The sequence below is a fragment of the Haemorhous mexicanus genome, chromosome 3, assembly GCF_027477595.1.
Source record: "Haemorhous mexicanus isolate bHaeMex1 chromosome 3, bHaeMex1.pri, whole genome shotgun sequence".
Lineage (NCBI taxonomy): Eukaryota > Metazoa > Chordata > Aves > Passeriformes > Fringillidae > Haemorhous > Haemorhous mexicanus.
In genome coordinates, this window is record NC_082343.1 from 73021374 (window position 1) to 73044857 (window position 23484).

The following is a 23484-nucleotide window of genomic DNA, read 5'->3' on the forward strand; positions in this document are numbered from 1 at the left end:
TCACTTACAAAAGTACATTTTAGTTGATTGCACTTAAAATTTATGGAAGAACAAATGTGGCAGGTTTTTCTGAGTAAATGAAACAAACTCCATCAGTGTCGTTGCAAGCATTTCTTTACTGCCTTGGTTTGACTTCCTGATTTTTTTCCATTATTACTGCAAGTCAGCACCAATGAAGTTACAGATTTTTCCTCAGAAACATTTTGAAAGTGTATTTTTTAATGTGCCAGAAGTTGATAAAAATGAGTAGATGAAGTTATGGTTTAGTTTCCTCTTAATTCTCTCTTTAAATTGACTTTGCTAAGAAAGGCAGAACAAGCAAGAAACATGCATTTGTCTTCATCCTTTCCTACCTGCTTTTTTTGTTGTAGTAAATGTTAAGACAGATAAATTTCTAGTAGTAATAGTGTTTTCAAATCCTTATTTTGCCCCAAAATTCATTCATCAAAACTTCTCGCTGGTAGTAATAGTCTTAATTTTTTATAGAAGTGTCTCGCAGAATATGTAATACCTGTGTTTGTCAGAGCTCACATAAATCCTGTTCTGAGAGGTCATCTCTCCTGCTGCAGAGTGCCAGTTGAAGGAGCTGCCCTGGCTTTGCCAGTTCCAGTGCTGGAAGCAGATGACTCCTAACAAAACCAAACTTCCATCACATTCAGATTTTCCTTGTACCTCATCTGACTGGCAGGAGATTACCCCTTACACTGTATTATTTTTACCCACCATATTCCTTTTCGTTTTTGTAATTTTCTGGATGGTGTTATTTCTAGCTAATGGCCATGAAAGCCTGTTACATAAGCAGACCACTTGCTTTCTCTATTTCCTGGTTTGTTCCATCATGAAACTGTGGTCCCCACTGAGCATTTTCTTTGATTACCAATTCAGAAGGAAGAACTTTGATTCCCATGGGAAAGGAAGAACTCTAATGGAAGAGAAATAAAGCTGTTCTTTTCCCACCTCTACCCTTTCTTACCCACACCCCAAGATGAAATTGAATAGAGCAATTCTTAGCTATGGTTTCCTTAATTTCTGTTTTAAAATTTAGTGAAACTGACTTCCCAGTAATAAAATGGGTGAAATTGTTACATGTCCAATCACACTAAAATTGATGTTAATAGATGGAAAGAAATTATTACTGGATATTGGAGGAAGATCAGCTAATTAGTATCTATACACAGAACACACACACACAAATGTCAAGTAATCACTCCCAATTTCCTTCACAAATTTCATTATAGCAAAGCAGCTGTTTGTCCTTGTTTCCAGAGGCATTTTGTAGTCTTGTGTGTTAGAGGTCACTTCTCTGGAAGGCAAAATATTCCTTTAATTCCTTTCAGGAATGTCCCACTTTTCTTAGCTCATATGGTGGTGTGTTAGTGAGTTCTACAAATGTTTCCTGTGAGAAAAAAATCCTAAGGTAACTGTCAGCAGTGGGAATGAGTCACTTGATAGGATTGCATCCTACATTTGAAATCTGACCCCTTGCATAAAACCAGGAGTTTGGTATTATGTCATGTAATGTTGTCCCTTGTCTCTTGCTCCCTATCTCTCCTTGTTCCAAGAGTTCAAACAAAAGAGGGTCTCCCTCCCTGTAGTGCTTGTCTGTATGCAGAAGCACTGGAAACCAATGCATTTTTGCTTTCAGCCATGCTCAGATATGCATGGCTCACATGCATCACTTTACATTCCTTTCCCTTCCATGCCAAGCACTCTAATTTGGTAGGTGCTGAAGGCAGACTGTCCTATTCTGACATGCCATTACAGGAAAAAAGCAACCAACCCCAAGAAACAAAACAACAAAAAAACCAAACCAACCAACCAACAAAACCCCAAACCCAACTCCTCATCAGAAACACTTGGGTGCTTTTCTGTTCTAAGAAAAAAAGAATTGCTTATTATGTGTGGCCAGAGGGGTTGGGGAATACACCCTGCCTCTCAGTCAGTCTGTAGGCAGCAGAACTCTGAACCTACTCAGGAGTGGCAGTACATGCCTGCTTTAGTTGATCAGGCTCTCTTCTGCCAGACACAAGTCCAACTCCTGTGAGAGCAATTCCCCACTATTCCTTCAGAGAGCTCTCTGTCCCATGCCCTGCTCCATAATGCAGGCTGGCCCACATGCAGCAGATTCTGCAGCTGTGTAGCACCGCTCCTGCAGCAAGCGAGACACACTAAGCTGCCAGGTAATGCTGCAGGCTGTGCCAGGGACAATGGGGTCCTCCACCCCGTTGACACCCACAGTCTGACAATGCCTGCCTCTCAGCAGTACCAGGCAAAGTCATCTGGGTCAGATCATCGATCTGTGCAAGGGCAGGCAGGCTGCTCATTCCAGGTCCATGCCTTGACATCCAGCATGAAGGTGGGTTTGCCTGTGGTTAATGCAGAGGTGGCTTGGACAGCACAGTCATCTGGGCAGCCTCTTGTGAACTTGTCAGTCACTTCTCAAGCTGTCCAGGTCTCCCCTTTCCACCTCTCAGCAATATATTAAAGAAGAAGCCCTTTCATGTAGTTCCTCCACCACACAGAGTGGTTGATCCCCCAGATCAGTTTCTGTGTGCTTTACACATCCCCCAACAAAAACTGTGGAAGTGACATGCCTGTTCATACACCTCCCAGCACACATTCTGACCCTTCTTTGGGTCACAGTTTTAGCTCACGTGACATTTAAAGGCTGCAGAAACAAGTGCAACCTGCTTAGCTGTGTCTGACCCCAATAAAAAGGTCTGATCAATAGAGAAGCTTATCCAGGACAGATCAATGTAGCCAAGCAGAACAGCTACTCACCTTCCTGCTGTCATAGTTTTCCTCTGAGATCACCCTGCCGTGTGACTGAAGCTTTCTATTTTGAAGCACATGGCTACAGTTCTCCCTCCAGTCATTCTAATCCTGAAGCCACAGAGGGCTGTCTCACCATCACAGGACTCCTTAGGAAGTCTGCCTTTCTTTTCCTTAGCTCATACTGGTGGATTAACACTTAAAACTTATTAAAGGCTGTTTCACCTTCTGCTGTCAGTGAGGGCCCCATTTTGGTGGCAGTCATAAAATCACTGAATGATTTGAGCTAGACAGGTCCTCTAAAAATCATCTAGTTTCAACTCCCTGCCAATGGGCAGGGACACCTTTCACCAGACCAAGTTGCTAAAAACCCTATGCAACTGGCCTTGAAAACTACCAGGGATGGGGTATAATTGGATTGCTTGTTTCAATGTCTCACCACCTTCAATATTAAAAAAAAAAAAAAAAAAAAATCCCCATATCCAATGTAAATCCATCCTCTTTCAGTTTAAAACCAGTGCCCCTTGTCCTGTCACTACGGGCTCTAGTGAAAAATCTGTCATCATTAGGAATAGGCTAGGTCTTGATTGCTTGTGCTCTTGTCTACTTTAGTTTCCAAAAGGCTTTTCCAGAAGTCAAAAATGTAACTTCTTGGCATAATACTATATTTATATTCGGTTCAATTCAAATTACCTTGCTAAGTGCTCTTTGTTATGTTATTGGCTCTCAAAGATGCAAGTGCCCTGCTCATCTTGAATGCCAGGAAGGTGTTAACTTTTTGTTGTTACTGTTTTTATCCTGCACAGAACAGACCCTTTCATAAAGTTAATTTCTTCACATCCGTACCTTAGCTATTCCCAAGCCCCAGAGCATTCCTGGCATTTTTTGAGTGGGGTCTTCCTCTGGTCCTGCATGCTCTGGTGTAAGCTACTACTGCTGGAGGTGACAGGCAGTGTGTACATGCTGACAAGCATTTGACAGGTTTCTGACCAGCAGCTGGAGCTCACTGACATATTTCAACACACCTCTCCACTTGTTTTTCTCAGCACCCCTGGAGATTATGGCAGTCACTTAGAATAGCAAGAATAAGTGGAATTGGGGAACAGAGGATGCATCTTGTTTATTTCCATTGCAGCTGGTGCAAGTTCCAACAGAGTGGTGACAGCAATGTCCACAATGTAAGTACAGCCTGCTGTCTTCCTCTGGGTGCTCTGGAGAGTCCCTTCACTTCTGCAGAGTAAGGATCACCAAAATCCCCTAGGAAAGCTTTCCAGGATCATGTCCTCTTAAGAACAATTTTTTTGAAAGGTCATTATGCCTGTAAATCAATAGCTAGACATGTATCTGCATCTTTAAACATCTACACAATCAGGTTAAAAAAAAATAAAACAAGCAAAACAAAATGAAAAACCAAAACCCAACCAAACTAAAATCAAAACAAAGCAGAAAGCAAACAAAAAAACCCCAAACAAACAAAACCAAAACCAACAAAACAACCAAAACAACACACATTTTAGCTATGCCTGAAGAAAGCAAGAAATTATTTTAAATCCTTCACTCAGCAGCCATCACTTTGAGGCTATGGAAAGGTACACCCTGCTTAAACTCAGCTATTGAGTAGCTGTTGGTGTGAAAGAAAAAGTATCCTGGAATATGCTCCTGCTACCTCTTCAGGGCTGTCTTTGTCCTGGGCTCTCCAGACTAGGCTGGGAGCAGACAGTAGTGGATGAACAGTAGCTACCTGCTCCTACTGGCCAGCTTTCCTGCAGACATGCACCTGTGTATGGCTGTCTAAACACATAAAAACAAAAAAAAAAATCTGTGTACTTCACAGTTCATCCAATAAGTAGGGTTGGAGGAAGCACATTTAATGTCACCAGTGCAAGTGGTTATTCCTGAGGTGCCTGTCCTAAGTGACAGTATTTTCCTGAATTGATACAGACGAGAGCTTCTCACCCCAGGATGGTCTGACCTTTACCCAGCTCCTTACAATGTCTAAGTATTAAATATCCACCTAAATGCCACAGTGAAATTGATAACATGACAGTCTGAGATTTCATCTACCTCTGCATGGTTAGTCAAACAGTAAAACTCAGCAGTACTACCCAGAGCTCCTCACTGATCTGTATTCTCCATGAGAGCAGAGTATCACTGCCATGGTTTACTCATAACTTCCTGACACACCTGGTGAGAAGACTGGCCTGGCTGAAGAGAGAGCTTTGGCTGGAACTCAGGAAAAAAAGGAATGTTTATGACCTCTGGAAGAAGCGGTAGGCAACTCAGGAGGACTACAGGGACATTCTGAGGTTATGCTGAGAGGAAAGTGGAAGAAACTGGAACTTAACCTGGCTACTGCCATAAAAAACATTTTAAAATGTTTCTATAAATACATTAGCAACAAAAGGCTGGCTAAGAATCTTTTATTGGATCATTTATTGGATGGGTGTGGGTGGAAATGTACTGACAAAGGTTGAGGAACTTAATGCCTTCTTTGTTTCAGTCTCTAATAGTAAGAACAGTTCTTCGGCAGGTACTCAGACCCCTGAGCTGGACACCAGGGAGAAGAATGTAGCCCCCATAATCCAAGGGGAAATGGTCAGTCACCTGCTGTACTATTTAGACACAAGTCTATGGTGCTGAACGGCATCCACCCAGCTGTATTCATGGAGCTGGTGGAAGAGCTCAGGGAGCCACCTTCTATCATTTACACACAGTCCTGCCTCACCACGGTGGCTCGTGGTCACTGGAGGTCAGCCAGTGTGATGCCCTTTTACAAGAAGGCTTGGGAGGAGGATCTGGGAAACTACAGACTGGGCACCCTGACCTCAGTGCTGGGGAAGGTCCTGGAGCAGACAATCTTGAGTGCATTGCATGGCATGGCCAGAAAAACCAGGGGATTGGGACCAGCCATAATGGTTTTGTGACAAGGTGTGGATACTTTAAAAAAAAAAAACAATCTTGGCCAAAGTGAAAGCCATCAAAAGGCATGGGAAGCCATCAACTGCAAGGACATGGAACAAAGCTTGCAAAAATTGATCCATTCAAATCCCAGAAAGAGAAAAGAAGGACTTACAAACACTCTGGAAAGAAGATAAGATCAAATCAAATGCAATTGGAGGAAAATAAAAAAGAAAAGTTTTAGTGACTGCAAGAAAGTGGTCTGGGTGGAAATGAGGTGCAGTGCAAAGGACCAAAAGAGGCCAAAACTAACCTGACATGTTGCAAAAGCAGGGAAAAAAATCAAGAAGGAAGATACATCTTTGAGGGGAAGATATGAGCGACATGGCTTGGATACTTAAAAAAAAAAAAAAAAAAGAAAAAAAGAAAAATCTTCGCAGAAGTGAAAGCCATCAAAAGTCATGGCGTGCCATCAAGAGCAGGGACATGGAGCAAAGCTTGCCCAATTGATCCCCATTGAAATCTTGTGAACCTGAAAAGAAAGACTTGCACACACTCTGGAAAGGAGACATAAGGAAGGTCCTGCTTGACCAGCCTGATTTCCATCTGTGATCAACCAACCTCCTTAATGAATGAAGGAAAGGCTGTGGATTTGTCTGCTTGGACTTTAGTAAAGCTTCTGATATTTTCCACAGCATCCTTCTTGAGAAACTGGCTGCTTATGTCTTGGACAGGTGCATCATTCACCGAGTAAAAACCTGTCTGGATGGCTGGGCCCAGTGAGTGATGGGGAATGGGGATGGTCTCTTCTCCCAGACAACAAATGATTTGACAAGAGGAAAGAGCTTTAAGTTGCATCAGGTGAGTTTTCGATTGGATATCAAGAAAGATTTCTTCACTGGCAGGGTTGTCAAGCATTGGAACAGGCTGCCCAGGGAAGTGGTGGTCACCATCCCTGGAGGTATATAAATGGTAGTGTAGATGTGGCACTTGGAGACAAGATTTAATGATGGGCTTGGCAGTGCTGGGTTAATAGATGGACTCAATGATCTTGTCTCTTCAACATAAATTATTCTGATTCTGTGATTCTCTGTCACCATGAAGTTTTCCTGCTTAGAAATATGTCACTTCAATCGGTATCCTGCTGTATTCTTGGTATGGCAGCAGCATGTGTAAGCATGGAGTTGGTACTGTTAACCTTTAATTAAGATTAAATAATGAAAAAGGAACTTTACATAATTGAAGGCTTTCGTCCTACTTCATGAATGCAGAGATAAAACAAAGAAAGCCATTTTGCTTGATGTGATGTCAGCTTTAATGTAACCTTTCTGATTAACAAAATTAGCCAGCAATTAAATAGTGATCAAATCAGTCTTTATTGATTCATTATTTATAAGAAACTTCCTGGAAATGTAAGTGTTGGATCTTTTAACTTACAGTACCACAAGACAAATCTACCAGCAAAAAGTGACAGGCTTTATTGCATGATTATTGATGTACGCAGCAGAGCGAGATAACATTCTGACACAAGCCCTTAAAAAAGGGTACTGTAATTTTGTTCAACCAAAATTCATATTTAACAAAAAAATACGTTTTTCTGCAAAAATCTTATGCTGCCACATGCAACCCCTTGTTACTTAAGTACATCCTGTTTGGGCACTTTTAAGTTTTTCCAACGCCTCAAAATAACTTTGTATTTTTCACTTTCAGTTTTGTCAGATAATTTTTTTAAGACTACCCGCATAACTACAGCAGTTCCTGTTTCTTTATCTTCACCTATTATGAGATCCAGTGTGTCACCAAGTTTTACCTGGAAACAAAAAGAGAAGATGAGTGATTATAAACATTCCCTGGGGAAATCGCTGCCATCTTCCTTTCTTTCCACTTAATATTCTTATCTCACAGGAGAGGAGGAAGGCAGCCAATACCAGACCTATTATAGATCCTCCAGCGATGAACTTCTAGGAAAGCCATGGCAATACACAATTACATGTCTCATGACCTCCCCTGCCAAGAGCTTCATGCTCCATGTTATACAACCAACACCTAACTCTGTGGAAAAGGTTTCATGTATGTCTTTATTTCCTGTCAACACAGACACAAACCAACAAAGTGCAAAGTTCTTCCTCCTGCCTTTAAAACGGTTTAAAGTGTTTCAAAGAACAGAGTGCTCAGCAAGTGCCTGTGCTCCTCTCAAAAGTCACAGAAGCAGTGCACCTCTCATAAACCAGCCTTAACTCTGTGGGATCAGGAATCAAAACTTCTCATCATATTTGATGACTAGCCACCACCAAGGATCAGCCTCACATAAAGAAAGGGTTGATTGAAGTACATGTCTGGTGACTCTTCTGGCTCTCTCCTACTGTGGTCCTGTGTGCTCTATTACAGGTACAACAACCTCCTCTCAGCTATCCCGGTTTCAATCCCTTTCTATCATCAAACTTCCTCTTTTTCTTTAATCATGTGCCTGCTCCACCAATATCTCAGATTTAATCATTCCTACTCTATCAACCTCGCATAGTGATATCATCACTTCCTTCAGCAACTTAAAATGTTCTGTCCTTGCTGCCTTCTCCTGACTTTCAGACTTAGATTTGACTCTCCAACCACACAAGTTTCCTGTCTGCCTTAGGGAATAAAGTTTTACCCACGGAACCATGGTCACACCATCCCCCCCCCCGATGGAAGTGGTGTTAGCAATGCTGTGCATTCAGCTTTGCAGAGTGATCTAGAGGGAGAAGATCATGCCTTAGATATTTTCTTGTACTATCTAAAAAAAAATTAAATTAAAAAAAGTCTTACAGTTCTACTTTTCTTCCATAGTTTTTCTCCATTCAGCCTGAGTTCATTATTGTAGAATGCATCTTCTATTTTACTGAAGAAAAACAAGGTTTTATTGCAGTTACAGTGTGCAGCAAACAAAATGCAATTGTTTCTTTGCAGAAACACAACACCACCATTCATAGGCAAGGCACATTTCTACACCTCTAATTTGTGTGTAAATGACACCTTCACTTGAGGTCAGGACAGACTTGAACTGGAAGTAAAGAAAAGAGCTTTCACAAATATTAAATGAAATAATAGCATATAGTTGCTCTGTGCCAGAAAAGCTGTTTCTAGAGATCTGTCTCCTGAATATCTAATAAATAATATCCTCTTTCCTGCACCAGCCAGTTTAATAATTTGTCAGTGATCAAGTTATACTGATATTCTCTTCCAACAATGTAGTGACATCAGACTTCTGCAGGGTTGCATTAGATCAAACACTGTGATACATTTATAGCCTGCACATTTACCTGGTGGACCTGTGAAGCTTATACTTACCAGCCCCTATTTCTTCATTCATTAAATAGTGCATTATTTTATTCCCTCAATCTCAAATTACACCATGTCATATTACACAGTACAGTATTTTGCATTTCCTTAATTTTAAATAAATAGGAAGTGATTACAAAATGCCTCCTTAGCAATCTTAGAAATACTGCAGACAGGGAAAAACAAAATCAGGCTGTTTCAAGGGAGGTAGGGTGAAATAAACAGGAACATCCATACATCCAAAACATATAGAGAGTAAAAAAAGCTACACCAACCCCCCCCACCCCCCCAACAAATACTGAGTTAGATGGATGACATCTTTCTTGGTAGCAAGTTGTTTCTTCTGTACTTACTTTCTTGCCATGTCTAGACCGGCTTTCAAGATCACATCATATCGAAGAGACTGCACTACTTTTTCAAGATCCTTGTAATCTTTTACTACATTGGGGTCATTTTCAAATTCATCTTCCAAATTACTTTCATCTTCATCCTCTTCTTCCTCCTCTTCTTGTATGCTTTGTCTGCTCCTTTTAGAGCTTTTGCTGCTTTTGTTCCGCAGAGAAAGTACTGAGATATACTCTGGAGAGAGTCTTAGTGCACTGAGTCTGACTGGGGAAAAACTGAAACATCCTCTGTAGTTTGCTGTGCTTGCTTGACAGCTACAGAATAAGCTTCTCCTCCAAGTGGGATACAGTTTATTTGAGGGAAATTTCTCCCACAGTCCGAACCAGACATTTAATTTTCTGAAAGTGCTGATGGGGAGTCTGAAGCCAGTCATAGCATAACCTAAAATAACACAAACATTCATATGTAAAAATGAGCAACTGCTTTGATGGATTGGAAGGATTTCCCCCCAAATGGCATAACAGTTACTACAAAAAGATGAGTATCTAATTCCACATACAGTGATGCATCACCTGAAAGCACAAGGCTTTAGGTGGCTTTATGATCCGACTTTCTCATACACTGGCCAACACTACAAAGAGCTAAGACACCAGATGAGAAACAAATGCAGAAAAGCCCGGCAGAATACTCCATTTGTAATTCCTTTTCTGGTGTTCAGCATTAACTGTGCAAACACATTTGTCCCTACATCTGAAATACAATTCACAAAATACACAGTAACGCCGCTATCTGTGTCATAGAAAGCACAGGGAGATCTCTATTTATCATGAGTCATTGCCAATCCAAGCAAGTTGCTGAACACTGCAAGCAAGCAAATCCAGAAAAGCTGAAAGCTGCTTAACCTCCGTTTCTGCTTGGATCACAACACTCCTGCGTGGCAAATCGCTGCACAACGTCCCCCCCACCCCGTTTCTCCAGATGGGAACTGGCGCCGCGGTAGTGCTCGGCAGAAATAACTCGGCTCTGTACCGCAACAGGCGTGACACCAGGAATGACACTGGCAACAGCAGGCTCATATGAAAGCTTCCCGGGGCTGCTGCTCCTCTCTCTGACCTGGGACAAGTAGGTGGAAAGACCCCCAAACCCCCCCAGATGTCTTTCAACGCTCTCAGAAACTGATTTACAGCCCCTTCTAGCTGGGTGCTGCACAGGCTTTTACTGTGATCTCATACCCATGGAAACACGTGTTTCCTTACGAGATTAGAGTCTGTTTTCCCCGCACCCAAGTGACCCCTGCCGAAATATTAAAGGACGCGGTATTTGTGGCTGAGAAAAAAGCCCTGATCAATGAGAGCAATTACTGGCCAAATAAAAATAACCACACCTCCCCTGGCTTTTTTCTTGTATCTAAATATGTGGACTTAAAATATATGGCAAATGGTTTGAACTGTAGGACAGTACAGCGACTGCAGAAGACACAGGCCTCTCCTCAGCTCGGGGGCAAATTCCAACAGTTATTTGGAACTGCAAGAACGTGCAAACAAATATTATTGCAAATATAATTTGCAGAACGTGCAAACAAATATTACTGCTTCCTTTTAGCGCTCGACCTTAGTTTGTTCCGCGCAGGCCAGCGGGTACAAGCGGGCCAGGAGGGCGGTGAGCCCGCCCGGCGCAGCAGGCGCGCCCTCTCCGCCCCGCTGGAACCCCCGGGCGGGCAGAGCCCGGCCCGCACCCCCTGACCCGCCGGCGGGGCGCTCGGTGGCGGCGGGACCGGGCGGCCCCGCCTTCCCTGGCGGCCGCCCCGGGAGGCCGCAGGGGCCCGACCGCCGCCCGGCCGCCGCCGGCCGCCGCCGCGACCCGGCCCCGCCACCTCGGAGCCTTGGCGCGCCCGCCCCGGCGCGGCGGAGGGCGGCCCGCGGGCGCGGCGTTACCTGGGTGCCGGGGCGCCTCGGCCCGGGCCGCGCTGCCGTCCCCGCGCCGCCGCTCGCCCGCCGGAGGCGGAGCCGAGCCACCGCAGCCCGGCTCGGCGCCCTCTGCCGGGGCCGGGGCTCGGCGGACCCGCTCAGCTCCCGGGGAGGGACGGGCAGGGCGGGCGGCGCGGGGGCCGCTCCTTCTCCGCCCCGTGCCCGCCGGTCTGCGAGCCGAGGCGGCTCTCACGGATTCACGGGATGGGCAAGGTTGGAAGGCGCCACAGTGGCCATCTGAGCCAACCTCCCAGCTCAAGCAGGGTCATCCTAGAGCACAGGATTGTGTCCAGGCAATTGCTGAGTATCTCCAACGAAGGATGCTCCAGAAGCTCTCTGGGCAGCCTGTTCCAGTGCTTGGTTATCCCAGCAGTAAAGCAGTTCTTCCTCATGTGCCAGTGAAACTTCCGGTGCATCAATTTCTGCCTGTGGCCTCGTGTCCTAATAGTAGGCACCACCAAGAAAAACCTGGCTCCATCCTCTTGGCATCCTCCCTCCAGATATTTGGGGCTGCCTCTCCCCTTCTGCACTCTGTGCCCGCTGGTTTGGTCTGGGGTCGGCTGTCTGTCTCTGCCCCCACACACGCTCAGGATGGTTCTTGCATGCTGGCTGGGCTTCAAAAGATGAGTCTGGACGCTAGGTTTTTTCGGTCTTCAGAATTGTTTATTATTTCTTATCTATAAAGTCCTTTCTCTGCCGGAAGGATCTGACCAGCATGACAGCCAAAGGCACTCTGCCCACCCCCAAGGCGGCCGCATCTTTTATAACAAAAACTACGTATATCATATTTACCTTCTGTCCCCAATACCTATCATCTTCGTCACTAACTACACTCTCATCCCAGACCAATCCCCAAATGCCAACACCACTCCAGAAGATGGAAGACAGGAAGAAGAAAGAAGAGCCTGGTGGCACACCCTGATTCCTCTATCTTGTCTCTACAACCCCCCTGTACCAAAACCCCAAAATTTGTGATTCACCCTATAATGATATCTTCCCTTCACCATTTACACCCGAGTGATTCTCGCAGGTTCCATTTCTTCATACATTGGTGGCACATCTCTGGATGGATCAAAATCAAGCCACCAAGTGCTTTTGGCAACATTCCAGGACTCCCGAGCCCCCCAAGGGTTCTCTCGGTAGCTCTGGACATCAGGAGTGATTTGCTGAGCTCCCACAATTTGGGAGCAGAGCCTGGAGGGAGCTGGGAGAGAGGCAGGAGGGCAGCAGGCTTAAGAGGGTATCCTGCCGATCCCTCCTCAGCAAACAGGGAGGTTCCACGGGAGGAGCCTTCTGTGCTTGGGCCGTGTCTGCCTGTCCTCTGCTGAACGACTGGTCCAGCCACTGATGGTCTGCTGCTCCACTGAGATGTGCTGGAGCTGTTTCCCATTATCCCCAGCTTTCTGGGGAAGTGTTTTTTTTCTGTTTTGTTTTTTTTTTTTGTGTGTGTGTTTTTTTGTTTTTTTGTTTGTTGGTTTGGTTTTTTCCTGTATTTTCAGCCTCTCATGCTCTGACCAAATGCCCAAACCAGAAAAACATTAAAACCTCTCACTGGGGTAATCACTCCAGCAGATGCACAAGTTTTCCAACCACAGATTGATTTGAAGGGCTTGGCCACCATGACAATTTAATCCAAACCCATCTGTGGCTCGTGTCTTCCCTTATCCTTCTTACTTTCCTTCACATAACGTCTCCCTCTTTTACTCTGCATGTCCATTACTGGAGATAATTAATAATTCCTTTTCTGTGGAGCTCAAAAAGGGGATGGAGAGGTCCATCCCCTTTTCTGCCTTCTCCCAGATTTCTCCATGCTGTGCACCAATCTCTTGGTGCTTCTGAACACTCCAATTTCTCATCATTTGGGGAATTCTCTGTATCCATACAGAGCAGGCACAGTATGCAACCAGATTGGTAGCATCTTGCAATTGGTAGCATCATGTAAGTGGCTGCACAAGGTTAAGAGTAATTTTGGCAGATAGAAAAGCTCCTCAGCTTTACAGTTCTGCTTTAAAATGCTGGCCACCTCACCTGACAGACCAGTCATCCCTTGGAAAAATACTGGCAAATCATAAGTGTTTGTTTAATTTTTCACCTGTATAAACTTTGTCACAAAATGTTTGAATGGGAGGTTTTTACATCAGGGACATTTGGTAATGGAGCAAGTAATGGGCAAAGCTATTTCCCCTCCTTAGAAACTTCACTGGGAAGAAATCTCTGAACACCTTTGTGTCTTTATGTATTTTGAATGTTCCAGTGCTAAGTTCTGTGAGGTTCTGACCAATTTCAGTTGGGAATATAGCCTCTAACTTTCTTAGCACTTTCCCCCTATATATTGTAAAATATACATACATACTTACTGTGGGGGTAAAAAAAGAACTGTAAGAATAATTTACTTGCATTCATAGTGGAACATAGTGAGTCAAAACAGAAAATAATGTCAAGAGCAGCATGGATTCCCTTAGCAGAAAAGCTACCTTCTCCAAGGAGGAAAAAACTCCTCAGCCAAAACCCAACAAAAACCACCCCAAGCCTGTCTTTCCATACACCCCATTCTCTGCAAATCTTTTGGAATTTGATTTGTCTCATGTAGGATCAAAGTAATGATCTAACTTTGCTGAGAGTGAAGTTAACTTACTCTTAGTAAACCAAAATATAAGTATTAATGCCTTTCTATGTTGTTCAGGTATTACACATCCTTGTTACCCCTTTATATTGAATGGCAAGGTAAAAAGTGTGTCTGAAGTCACCCTGTCTTTTATATTTTAAAATACGATGATACGGTTGCATCTCACAGAAGCAGAAATTAATCAGATGCAGAGGAAATGCGACTTGGTTGTCATGAACAGGCATCACAAATCTGATTTATCTCAACATTTCGCAACCCCAAACAGAGACATCACCTCTGTCACACTTGCTTAATTTCCTAATCCAGCTATGAGGGCAACTGTACCAGTTGTACAAGTTGGAAGGTACACCATGTTATTATTACATCTCTGTCGTGAAAGCAGATGCTTACCAAAGTTTTTTGGGATTTCCCCTCCCCCCGCACCCTCCCAGGATTCATTCAGCCCTGGATTGTAGAGCAACTTCAGTGTCTCTCAGGTCTTCTTGTCAGACTCCCTCTGTGCCACAGAGTTGAAGGGTCATGAAAGGGAACTCCCAGCCTGGGGCAGTATGTGCCTTTTAAATTAAAAAATTGCAAAAATTAGGTTAAGAATGATTAATACTGCTTTATATAGACGGAACTGTAATTACAACCAAAATGTTCCGAGGGAGTAAAGACCTCGGTGTAATTTTTCTCAGTCTACCATTAGATGGCAGTGAAAAGCTCCTCTCAAAGCTGTCACGGGCTCAGGCTTCCTGCACAAGAGGCTTTGCTCAAGCCTACATCAGTCATAACTATCTCTGAGCAGGATGTTCTTTAAGCTGCTTTCAGATGAGTTTTTTTCTTCTTCTTTAAATATAAAACTTCAGCAACATACAGTCAAAAGTTTCGGTTTCAGTAAGAAACAGTGATCATTCATCTCTGGCAGATTCATGGTGGTCTAGATTTTTTTTTTAATTAGTCTGACCAAGATGTGTTCTTGCCATGGCTATTCTCATAGAATTGTTTTTTGGTTGGTTTTTTTTGTTTGTTTTTTTTTCTAGTGGAGTCATCTCCTCTCTAGGAAGGGTAATTCCTCTCTTGTTTGATTTTAATTTTGTATATTTCACTATACACCCTATGCCATTCACTCACAAGGACATTAGTCTTTTAGGTTTGATAGCTCAGAGAGAAAATTCTCAGTAGCTTTTGAGCTGCGTGTTTAAATCTATAACTGGGAATTCCCTCCCCACTGCCTAGGGTTTTTTGTTACCTTTGTTTTCCTGCAAGGTCAGTCAAGTGACAGCGCTGGATCTGCTGACACTCATTGCATCTCAACATAAAGAGCCCCATGCTGCCATTTGAGTGCTGTGAGTAGCTCTGACTAACATTCTGCAATGCACATCTCACCAGATCACTTGTCTCTGCAGATTTAGCTCCAGCATTGCGTTGGTGAGGCCACACACTTTTTAACTTACAGTGCTCATTTCAAGGTGAGAAGGTGACTGGACAGTGTTCTATGCATATTTATGCTGCCTGGCCAAACAGAGTGTTCCCCTAGAGCATCACCTTTAAGTTTGTCCATATTCATTTGAATAATGAGCTTCCTGACTGCTAATTCACCTCTTCCAATATCACACCTATTGTAACTGCTTAGATGTTATTTTTTCTTAGTCCATAGCCTAGAGACAATTCCTCTAGTTGGTTACTTGCATTCAATCCCGTGACCAAATAATCCTATCATCTCTTTCTCTAAAGCTCCCCTCTGAAAAATAACCTTTCATGCAGCAGAATCTCCTTTTCCACCTCTACCAGTGCTGCCTTTTCAGCTGACATGCTGCTCTAAATTTCCCTTTCTCACACATTTGCCCATATAATCGACTGTGCTATCTTTTACTATAAAACATTGTGTTTATTCTCTTTAGGATACTTTAAATGTACTCAGCTCTTATCCCAGTACACTGAAACCTCTGTTTCTCTCTACTTACCAACTCTTTGTGTTGCCATTTCATCTCTTGTAGTAACAACTGCATTATGAACTTCTGTCCATTATTTCGTGCAGCCACATTGGCATCCTGCACAGAGAACCCCTTTCCAGAAGTGAGCAAGGTTTCACAAAGCACCTTTACTTGCAGTTTACTTAGTCCTTGAAAACCCATCTTAGACGTTAAAGATGGGTAATTAGGGGAGTAGGGGAAGGTGGATGAGTTTCAGGTATTGTTTTGTATTTCTTTAAGTGATGGAGATTCAACCACTTGTTAGTGTAGCATTCTCTCTTTTCTCCCCCATCCTTTTCAATACCTGACTAATTTGGCTTTTGTACTCTTATTATCTTTTAAAGTAGGAGGCCACATTGAGCCATAATGGGAAAGAAGATGGAGGTGGAGATCGCAGATTGCTCTGACTAGCACTGAAGAAGTGATGTGAGGACACTCCATCAGTCAGAGCATGGTGAACCACCTAAACCAGAAACACATTGCTGCCTTGACAGTGAAAACTGGTGTTACATCAGTGGTTAGCAAGTGGGAGGAAAACAGTGAGTAACTTCCTTCAGCCAGTCTGCTATTAAATCCAGCTACAACAAGATTAAAAGCTCTGCAGTTTCACTGATAATTCTTTGGTTTCCCGGTTTGGTGAGAGCTTTGCAATGAGATTTGTTTTGTTGTTTCACCCTCACTTTCTTGTTTTCTAATTGTCTAAAACACAGTAATTTTTTTGAAAAAGGTTTTGTGTTGTTTCCTAAGACAGGATTTGAGACTTTCATTCATTCTGTAGTGAATGTATTCAGGTCCTGCTGGTGTTGGTTGCTGCTCTAGGATTTATCTGGCTACACTAACAGTGGGTGGCAAATGCAATAAACCCCAAAACCAATCAATTAAGCATTCATTATTTGAACCTATTTATTAGCCATAAAACAACATAGCCCATGAGCAAATGTTAAGTAGTTTGAATTACTTGTTTACATCTGTGTTTTCTCTATATTCTCCTCAGATTAATGTCTTCAGTTACTAGAAAATAATGTTCTCTTTTCTAATTGATAGCAACTAATTCAAGATATACACATGCAAGTTTAGCATTATTAATTTCCAGTGAGAAAATATCAATTGTTCCTGCATCTGTGTATAATTAAAGTTTCCTTAAAACAAGCAAACTAAAATCCCCAAACAAAACCAAACCAACAATATTTTGTGTCAGGTTTGCTTTTAAAAGCAGAAAAAAGGCTGAGCGAAGTACTTCAGCTTCCAGTGTGACTCAGGGACAAAGTTTTCTTGATTAGCATCTCTAAACAGAAAAATGTATCTGTTTCAATGCACCTTTGAAATACACACACACACACACACACACAAAGAAATAATATCAATAGAGGTGCAATAAGGAGGGATAAAATTTCAGAATAATATTGCTTGGTGTCAAGGCTGTCCTGCCCTTTCACAATGTCCAGCTCCAAAGGTGTAAAAGATGTGTAAATCACATGGTAGGAAGATCTGGGATGCTTTATCTCCCGGGGAAGCATGTCCTTGCAACATTAGCTGTTTCAGCTCTGGGTGTTCTCATCACTGCGTGACCACTCCTTCTCTGAGCCTTGCATAACGATACCATGTGATAAAGTATTCACCATTTAAAAGATACATGAAGTCTTAACACTCCTACTGATACATGATACATGTTTCCTTTCAGCAGTTCCTATTTTCAAATCCTAGACTGGTCCCTTTTTCTATTATGAAATGGGAAGAAGAGCTGATCTACTTTGCACACATTTTAATCCTATTTGTTCTTATTTTGGTTTATAATATTGTTTCTTCCCATCCAACTTTGGATCTTCCTGTTTATCAGATTTCTCCATGGCTCATTCTCATTACTTTGTTATCTCTGCCTGTCCTCTACTCAAACTAGAAGTTACAAAAGAATAACCCCTTCAGGATGCCATGCAGCAGCCATGACTAGTAATTAATTCTGAACCTAGGTACTCCATAAGACAGCTCTCTTTTCATACAGGCTATCTTCTTGATAACTGTGGGTAAAAAATCTGCCCTGTTAACTGTCAAAGTGAAGGCAGTAAATAAACAATGAAAACAAACAAACAAAACCAAACCAAAACAAAAAAACCCAAACCACAAAACCAAGGAAACAATAGCAAACAAAAAAATGGAAGCAGAATACAAGACCCAAATTGCAAGGTGTAAGTGTTCAACATTTCTCAAAAGAAGATAAAGACTTCCCCTGCTATCAGAAAAAAATACTTCATATGCAGGGCTGAAAACATAGGTCTTGTAAAGTGTCAGGGATAGAAGAAATCCCAGCAGTCATAAACTAACAATGATGATTAAAATGACTAATAAGGATGCAGAGATTTTCAGTGTATATATTTTCATTTATGTGGAAAGAAGCACGGCAAAGTAGCAGTATAGTATGAGGATAACTAACTTTTTATTCCCAGGTAAGAGAGGTAACACAGAATATCAAATCCAGTGAAAGAAATCACAGCTAGGGCTCAAGATAATGGTAAGAAGAACTTGGCTGCAATAACTGAAATTACTAATAAGTCTTATCATAGAAGGAAAATTCATGGAGATGGGAAAAGTGCTAACTTTGCACTATTGCTCAAGAACTAGAATGAGATAATCTCAAAACTGCATCAAACCACAAACAAAACAAAACAGTTGGAAAAAAAATGTTCTTTCTAAGCTGCATCAATGGAGTTGTTGCAGGATGAAGTCTTATCTTGAGTAGAGTGTGCTACTTTGGAAAAGATGATCTAATTAAGACAGATTTGAGAGAGTACTGAGGAAATTGACAAAAAAAGCATAAAAATCCTGTGAAGAAAACTTGAAGAAATTGAATCTGTTCCTCAAACTACAGGAAAATACAGTGGCAAATGTCAGGGTGAATCATCTCTACTCTTTTCAGAGTCAGTGAAGAGATGTCAGCATCTCCAGGAAGTGATTAATCTATTTCAGATGTCTGTGTTGAAATGAGATTAATTACGTCATAGAAACACTTGTTTTCTTTCATCATCCATCAAGGGTTTCCAGGGAGACTCACTTAGATGTAGATGGCTGCTCTCATGCAACCCTTCCTTCTATCAGTGCAAAGTGTCTGATATGTTTTTGACCAGTAAACACTTTGTTACAAATCTGGTCATCATTATTATCTGTGCACTTTACTATGCAATGCAATAAATTGTTGCAGTGCAATGCAAACTTGCAGCAAGAAGACTTAAGAGAATATTATGCAAAGACAGTTTGTCAAACAAACAGAAAGCCTATGGGCTGGGGAATATCCTTCACTGATTTTTTTTTCCCCCCTGAGTGTAAATGTTTAAACTTTCCTCAAATCAGAAGATTGAATAAATGACTTTGGTCATTTTTACTTCTTCATGTCTATAGACCTGTTATCTGACATTATGCCTCATGAGTGAAGGAAAGCTCTGTCTTGCTTTTGTCCTATTCCAAGTAGCACGATCTCAAACAGTTCCTGACCATGGTTCAGGAGCTGGCCAAGGCCAGGGACAATAGGCAGTTTAGCCTTAGCCTCCGTCTTCTGGAGACTGGAGAGTTTAATAGTGTGGACAGGGTTAGACATGTCAGGTGGCCCGAAGGCCAAAGAACAGGCTCTGCTACCATTTAATTTGTTTGTATTGATGTCACCCAAGAGTTTGTTTGACTTAAGTAGAAAGGTGTGCTTTCAAGCAGATCTGAAGCCACACCTAATTGTGTAGGCTGACACCATCCCTTGAAGTCAAAAGATCCACGGACATTAAAGCAGCAACCCTTACACATTTCTTCTTGAGACTGTTTCGGGAATCACAATTTCCCTTCTGCTCAAACTTCCAGGCTTACAATTCCAGGTCTGGAAATCATGGGTTTGCTTACTATAACTATAACCAAAACTATACCTCTAGCTAACCAGCCCAACACCTTTGTCTCAGATCAACACAGAAGGGAAACAGTGCCACTGCTGGAATCCTGGCTCTGCATCATGGCAGCAAGGCCCATGTCTGAAGACATGTGTAGCTGAATCTAATCAACATTTATTACCAAGAAATGGAGATTTACATCACCACCAATCATGCCTTCCATTAAAAGCTTTACTAATAAAAATTTAATATGAACTGGACGAGAAAATGCTATCCTCAATATATATTCCAAGTTCTTATCCAAGACACATGCCAAACAGCTTTGTCCAGTTGAATAAAATCAGTTTCAGCCAGTCCCATCAGTATTCCAGTCTTGTTCTGCAATGGTAGTGAAGATGCAACTGTAAGGAAGGGTGCTTCAAAATCTCTGGCAAATTTTGATTATGTGGCTGGAGCTGCTGCAACACAGGTCCTTTCCACTAAAGAAGCAGCAAGAGAAGGACCAGCCTAACTAATGAAATATTAGGAAATATTAGGAAATATAGACCTCTGAGTTTCTCAAGGCATAACCATATGCTAAAAATGGATGTCAAGGAAACATATCACCAAATGATCTCAGCTTAAATCAGCATATGTGGGCTAGTTGATGAACACTTCAAAAATTGACTTCTCCAAATGTGACTTTTCAAAAAACATCAGGTTCTAATACATAAATACACAAGTTCTCAGGTGGGTATTAACTAAAATAACTCATAATATGACTCAGCTGGGTGCTGAGAGCTGCAGAAGCCTGAGGAGCTGCAGTAGCTGCTTCACCCTGAAATGGGTGAAGACACTGAGAGGACCCACAAAGTGTAGTAAATTCTAATATAAAAGTAGTAAGTTCTAGTCTATGCACAACCAAGGAAAGTGAAGAGCTGGCTGGGGGAACACAAGATCCAGTGATTCTCACTGGCAATTGATGCTCCTAAAATATTTTACTCACCTTTTAGATGCTAATCTTGATCCATCTAAAATATTTTAGATGGATCAAGATTAGCATCTAAAAGGTGAGTAAATTAATGGTTAACTCAAAATTATTTCTCATTAATTCCCCTTAATGCTCTGTCTCCACTTATTTTGCTAAAGCTTTTTATTTAAATGTAACGTATTTGAATAAATTACATTTGTGTCTTGTAGACTTCTCTGCCTCCTTTTATAGGCAACTGTTGTGGTTTTCTGCCAGTCATTTTAGCTGATCTTGTTTTCCAATGCAGTATGCAAAGCAGCCCAAGTTTTGCTTCTGCTCACTGAACTGAGAGCTATGCCTATTGCGAAGTTCAATCAACTTAAAAGTCACTGGTGGAATATACACATGAACTTACATTTAACTCAAAAGATCAAGGTCATTTTCTCCCTTCTCTTTGCTAACCTTTCTAATCAAATACTACGTATTTAACTGGGAGAGGTGCTGACCTATTGATAAAAACTAAAGGAAGCAGAACAATGGGGATTCAACAATACTTAACACTGTGTCTCAGCATGATGAGAACTCTAAGAGCACACTGCTATCAAAGGGTGTTTGATTGAGGGAGCACGTGGTCTTTTCTGAAAGAAAAATATCTGAAGTTCCTTTTGGCCACCAGATAGCAGTACTTCACTTCGTACGGTTCTCAGCTCACAGCATTCCTTGCCTTGTCGAAAAATCCATGTATTGGATCCTGGGCTCTTGCTCAGATATATCTTTTGCAGACTTCATGACAGACTTCAGCTGTTTAAAAAAAAATTGGAATTAGGAATGCAGGTGTTTTATGTGTTCAGGAGGAATCAATATTGCAGTTTTCCTGAATGGGGAAAGTTGGTTGTATCAATCTGTTGGAGTGTTAGGCATTATAATTTCCAATGACAAAAGTTTCAATGAAAATCTTGGGCTTAAAATATTTTTAGCATTTCTCCCTTGCTGACATTTCCTTATTTATATTAGTATTTCAGGAATACTTCAAAAAGGCATTTTTTTGGCCTCCAAACATAAACTTTACAGAATTCTACTATTTCTGTCATTTATAATTTCTGCCAAATGTTTTTAACCCTCGGTATTTTTCTTTATTTTTAAATAGAGGAACAGACTTTACAATATTTTTAGCAAAAAAAAAGAAATCCTCATTTTCACTGAAACTTGTTAAAACACCAGAAGTGCAATACACTGGATGATGATGATGATGATGATGATGATGATAATAATAATAATAATAGTCAGTTGTATCATGCCGTATTGGTTCATGTCACTTTACAAGAACTGTGCATCATCCTCTTTTTTTACTGTTTCAGACCTCAGGCAAGATGCCCAGGTAGAGAGAATGGGAAAGGCCATCTGACTGTTATTCTCTCATTCTCATCTGTCCTGGTGTTGACATTTGTGTCTCAGCTGCTGCTTCAACCTGGAACAGCCAGTTATGATCCCTATGGGATCATGCAACAGCTGTATCACTTCCTTTTCTCCCAAACAAGATGGGAGAGATAATAATGGCAACCATCACTGTCAGATTTACACTAGAATATTCTTTGCTTTAGCTGTTGTAGAGCCCTAACTGGATTCCCTTCATTTTTCATCTCCTCCATGGAATCTGGTGTCAGAATCACGTAAGCCCTGACTTTATTGCTGTGATTTCACATGACTTCTCTCACAGGGAATTTCACTTTTCTGTAGTGTTAGGCTTATCTACTGAATGAAAAGGCGACCTTCCCCCCCTTTGTGAGTCATTTAACTATGACAACCAAAACTAACTGTTGGCAAGAGGAAGTAGTGATAGAAATGTTTTCAGCTTTGTCACTCCTCTGTCATTTGAAGTCCACCACAGTTCTCTTTTTTCTCTCCTTATATCTCCATAATCATGAAAACCCATCTTCTGGCATCCAGCTTTCAGTGGATTCACAACCCCAGTGAATATTCAGAGACATAAGACCATCAATTTGTTGATTGTTCCCATAGTTACTCTATTGACAGACCAGGTCTCTTGTAGTTAAGGGCTGGACTATGACTGTGATCAGAATGAAGGAAATGTTGCTTCCGAAGTACTTCAGACTTAGCATAGCTCTCAAAAGATCTTTTGTCCTGGTATAGAATAAGGATTGATATCTTGGGTGGTACAGCTTACAAAATGCCTCTGTTTCTGGAAAAATAAAATTACCATAGCTTTGTTGGGCATTCTGAAGGAATTAATGAAAGAGTTAGCTTGGAACTAAATATTCTTGTACAACAGAGGTCCCAGCACCTGGTTCTACAGTGAGGTTCTACAGTGCATCTCTTCACATTTCCTGTGCTTTTGGACTGAGTCCTAGCAATGCCCTTGGAAGCTCTTCAGAAGCAGTCCAGCCCCTGAAGATGGCCAATAAGTTATGTAGTGCTGGACTTGGGTATCTCCTCACACTTTGTTCCGAGATAAACACAAATCTATCCAATTTTGAAACCTGTTGATTTGTCTGAGCCAACAGAAAATCTTGCTCTTCTTTTAAATAGAAACAACTGTTTTGTGACAATAGAATCAGCACATGGGTGTCTCTTTTTTGTAGTTTATAAAGTGGACACAGAGTATTTTTGTTCAGTTATCCATATACTGAGACATCTGAAAGGTCGTGTCAGGGCCTCACCAAATCATCTTCAGTCTGCCAAGGGGGGAGGTACAATACAAGTACAGCATTTACTGTGCCAGAAGGTGGAACCTCACCTACACAGAGACTACAGTTGGAAGAACTTTCTGTTCCGCTTG

The 23484-nt window shown here is 41.9% G+C and overlaps 1 protein-coding gene across 1 annotated transcript; it reads right to left on the reverse strand.

Annotated features, from left to right (window-relative positions):
• Window positions 1-7027: 7027 nt before the first annotated feature.
• On the reverse strand, window positions 7028-11351 carry MTRES1 (mitochondrial transcription rescue factor 1). Its single transcript, XM_059842346.1, has 4 exons — window positions 11265-11351; window positions 9339-9771; window positions 8473-8545; window positions 7028-7480 (listed from the first exon to the last, which is right to left on the reverse strand). Exons 2-4 carry the CDS (start codon window positions 9761-9763, stop codon window positions 7304-7306), a joined length of 675 nt encoding a protein of 224 aa, XP_059698329.1. The 5' UTR covers window positions 9764-9771; window positions 11265-11351; the 3' UTR covers window positions 7028-7303.
• Window positions 11352-23484: the final 12133 nt, after the last annotated feature.

What these genes read in the sequence shown, in the direction of transcription:
- MTRES1 (XM_059842346.1), bottom strand. Translation starts at nt 9,763, where the DNA reads ATGACTGGCTTCAGACTCCCCATCAGCACTTTCAGAAAATTAAATGTC. An exon ending in GGTCTAGACATGGCAAGAAA is followed by an intron (nt 8,546 to 9,338) that starts GTAAGTACAGAA and finishes GTTTTTCTTCAG; the next exon opens with TAAAATAGAAGATGCATTCT. An exon ending in TATGGAAGAAAAGTAGAACT is followed by an intron (nt 7,481 to 8,472) that starts GTAAGACTTTTT and finishes TTTTGTTTCCAG; the next exon opens with GTAAAACTTGGTGACACACT.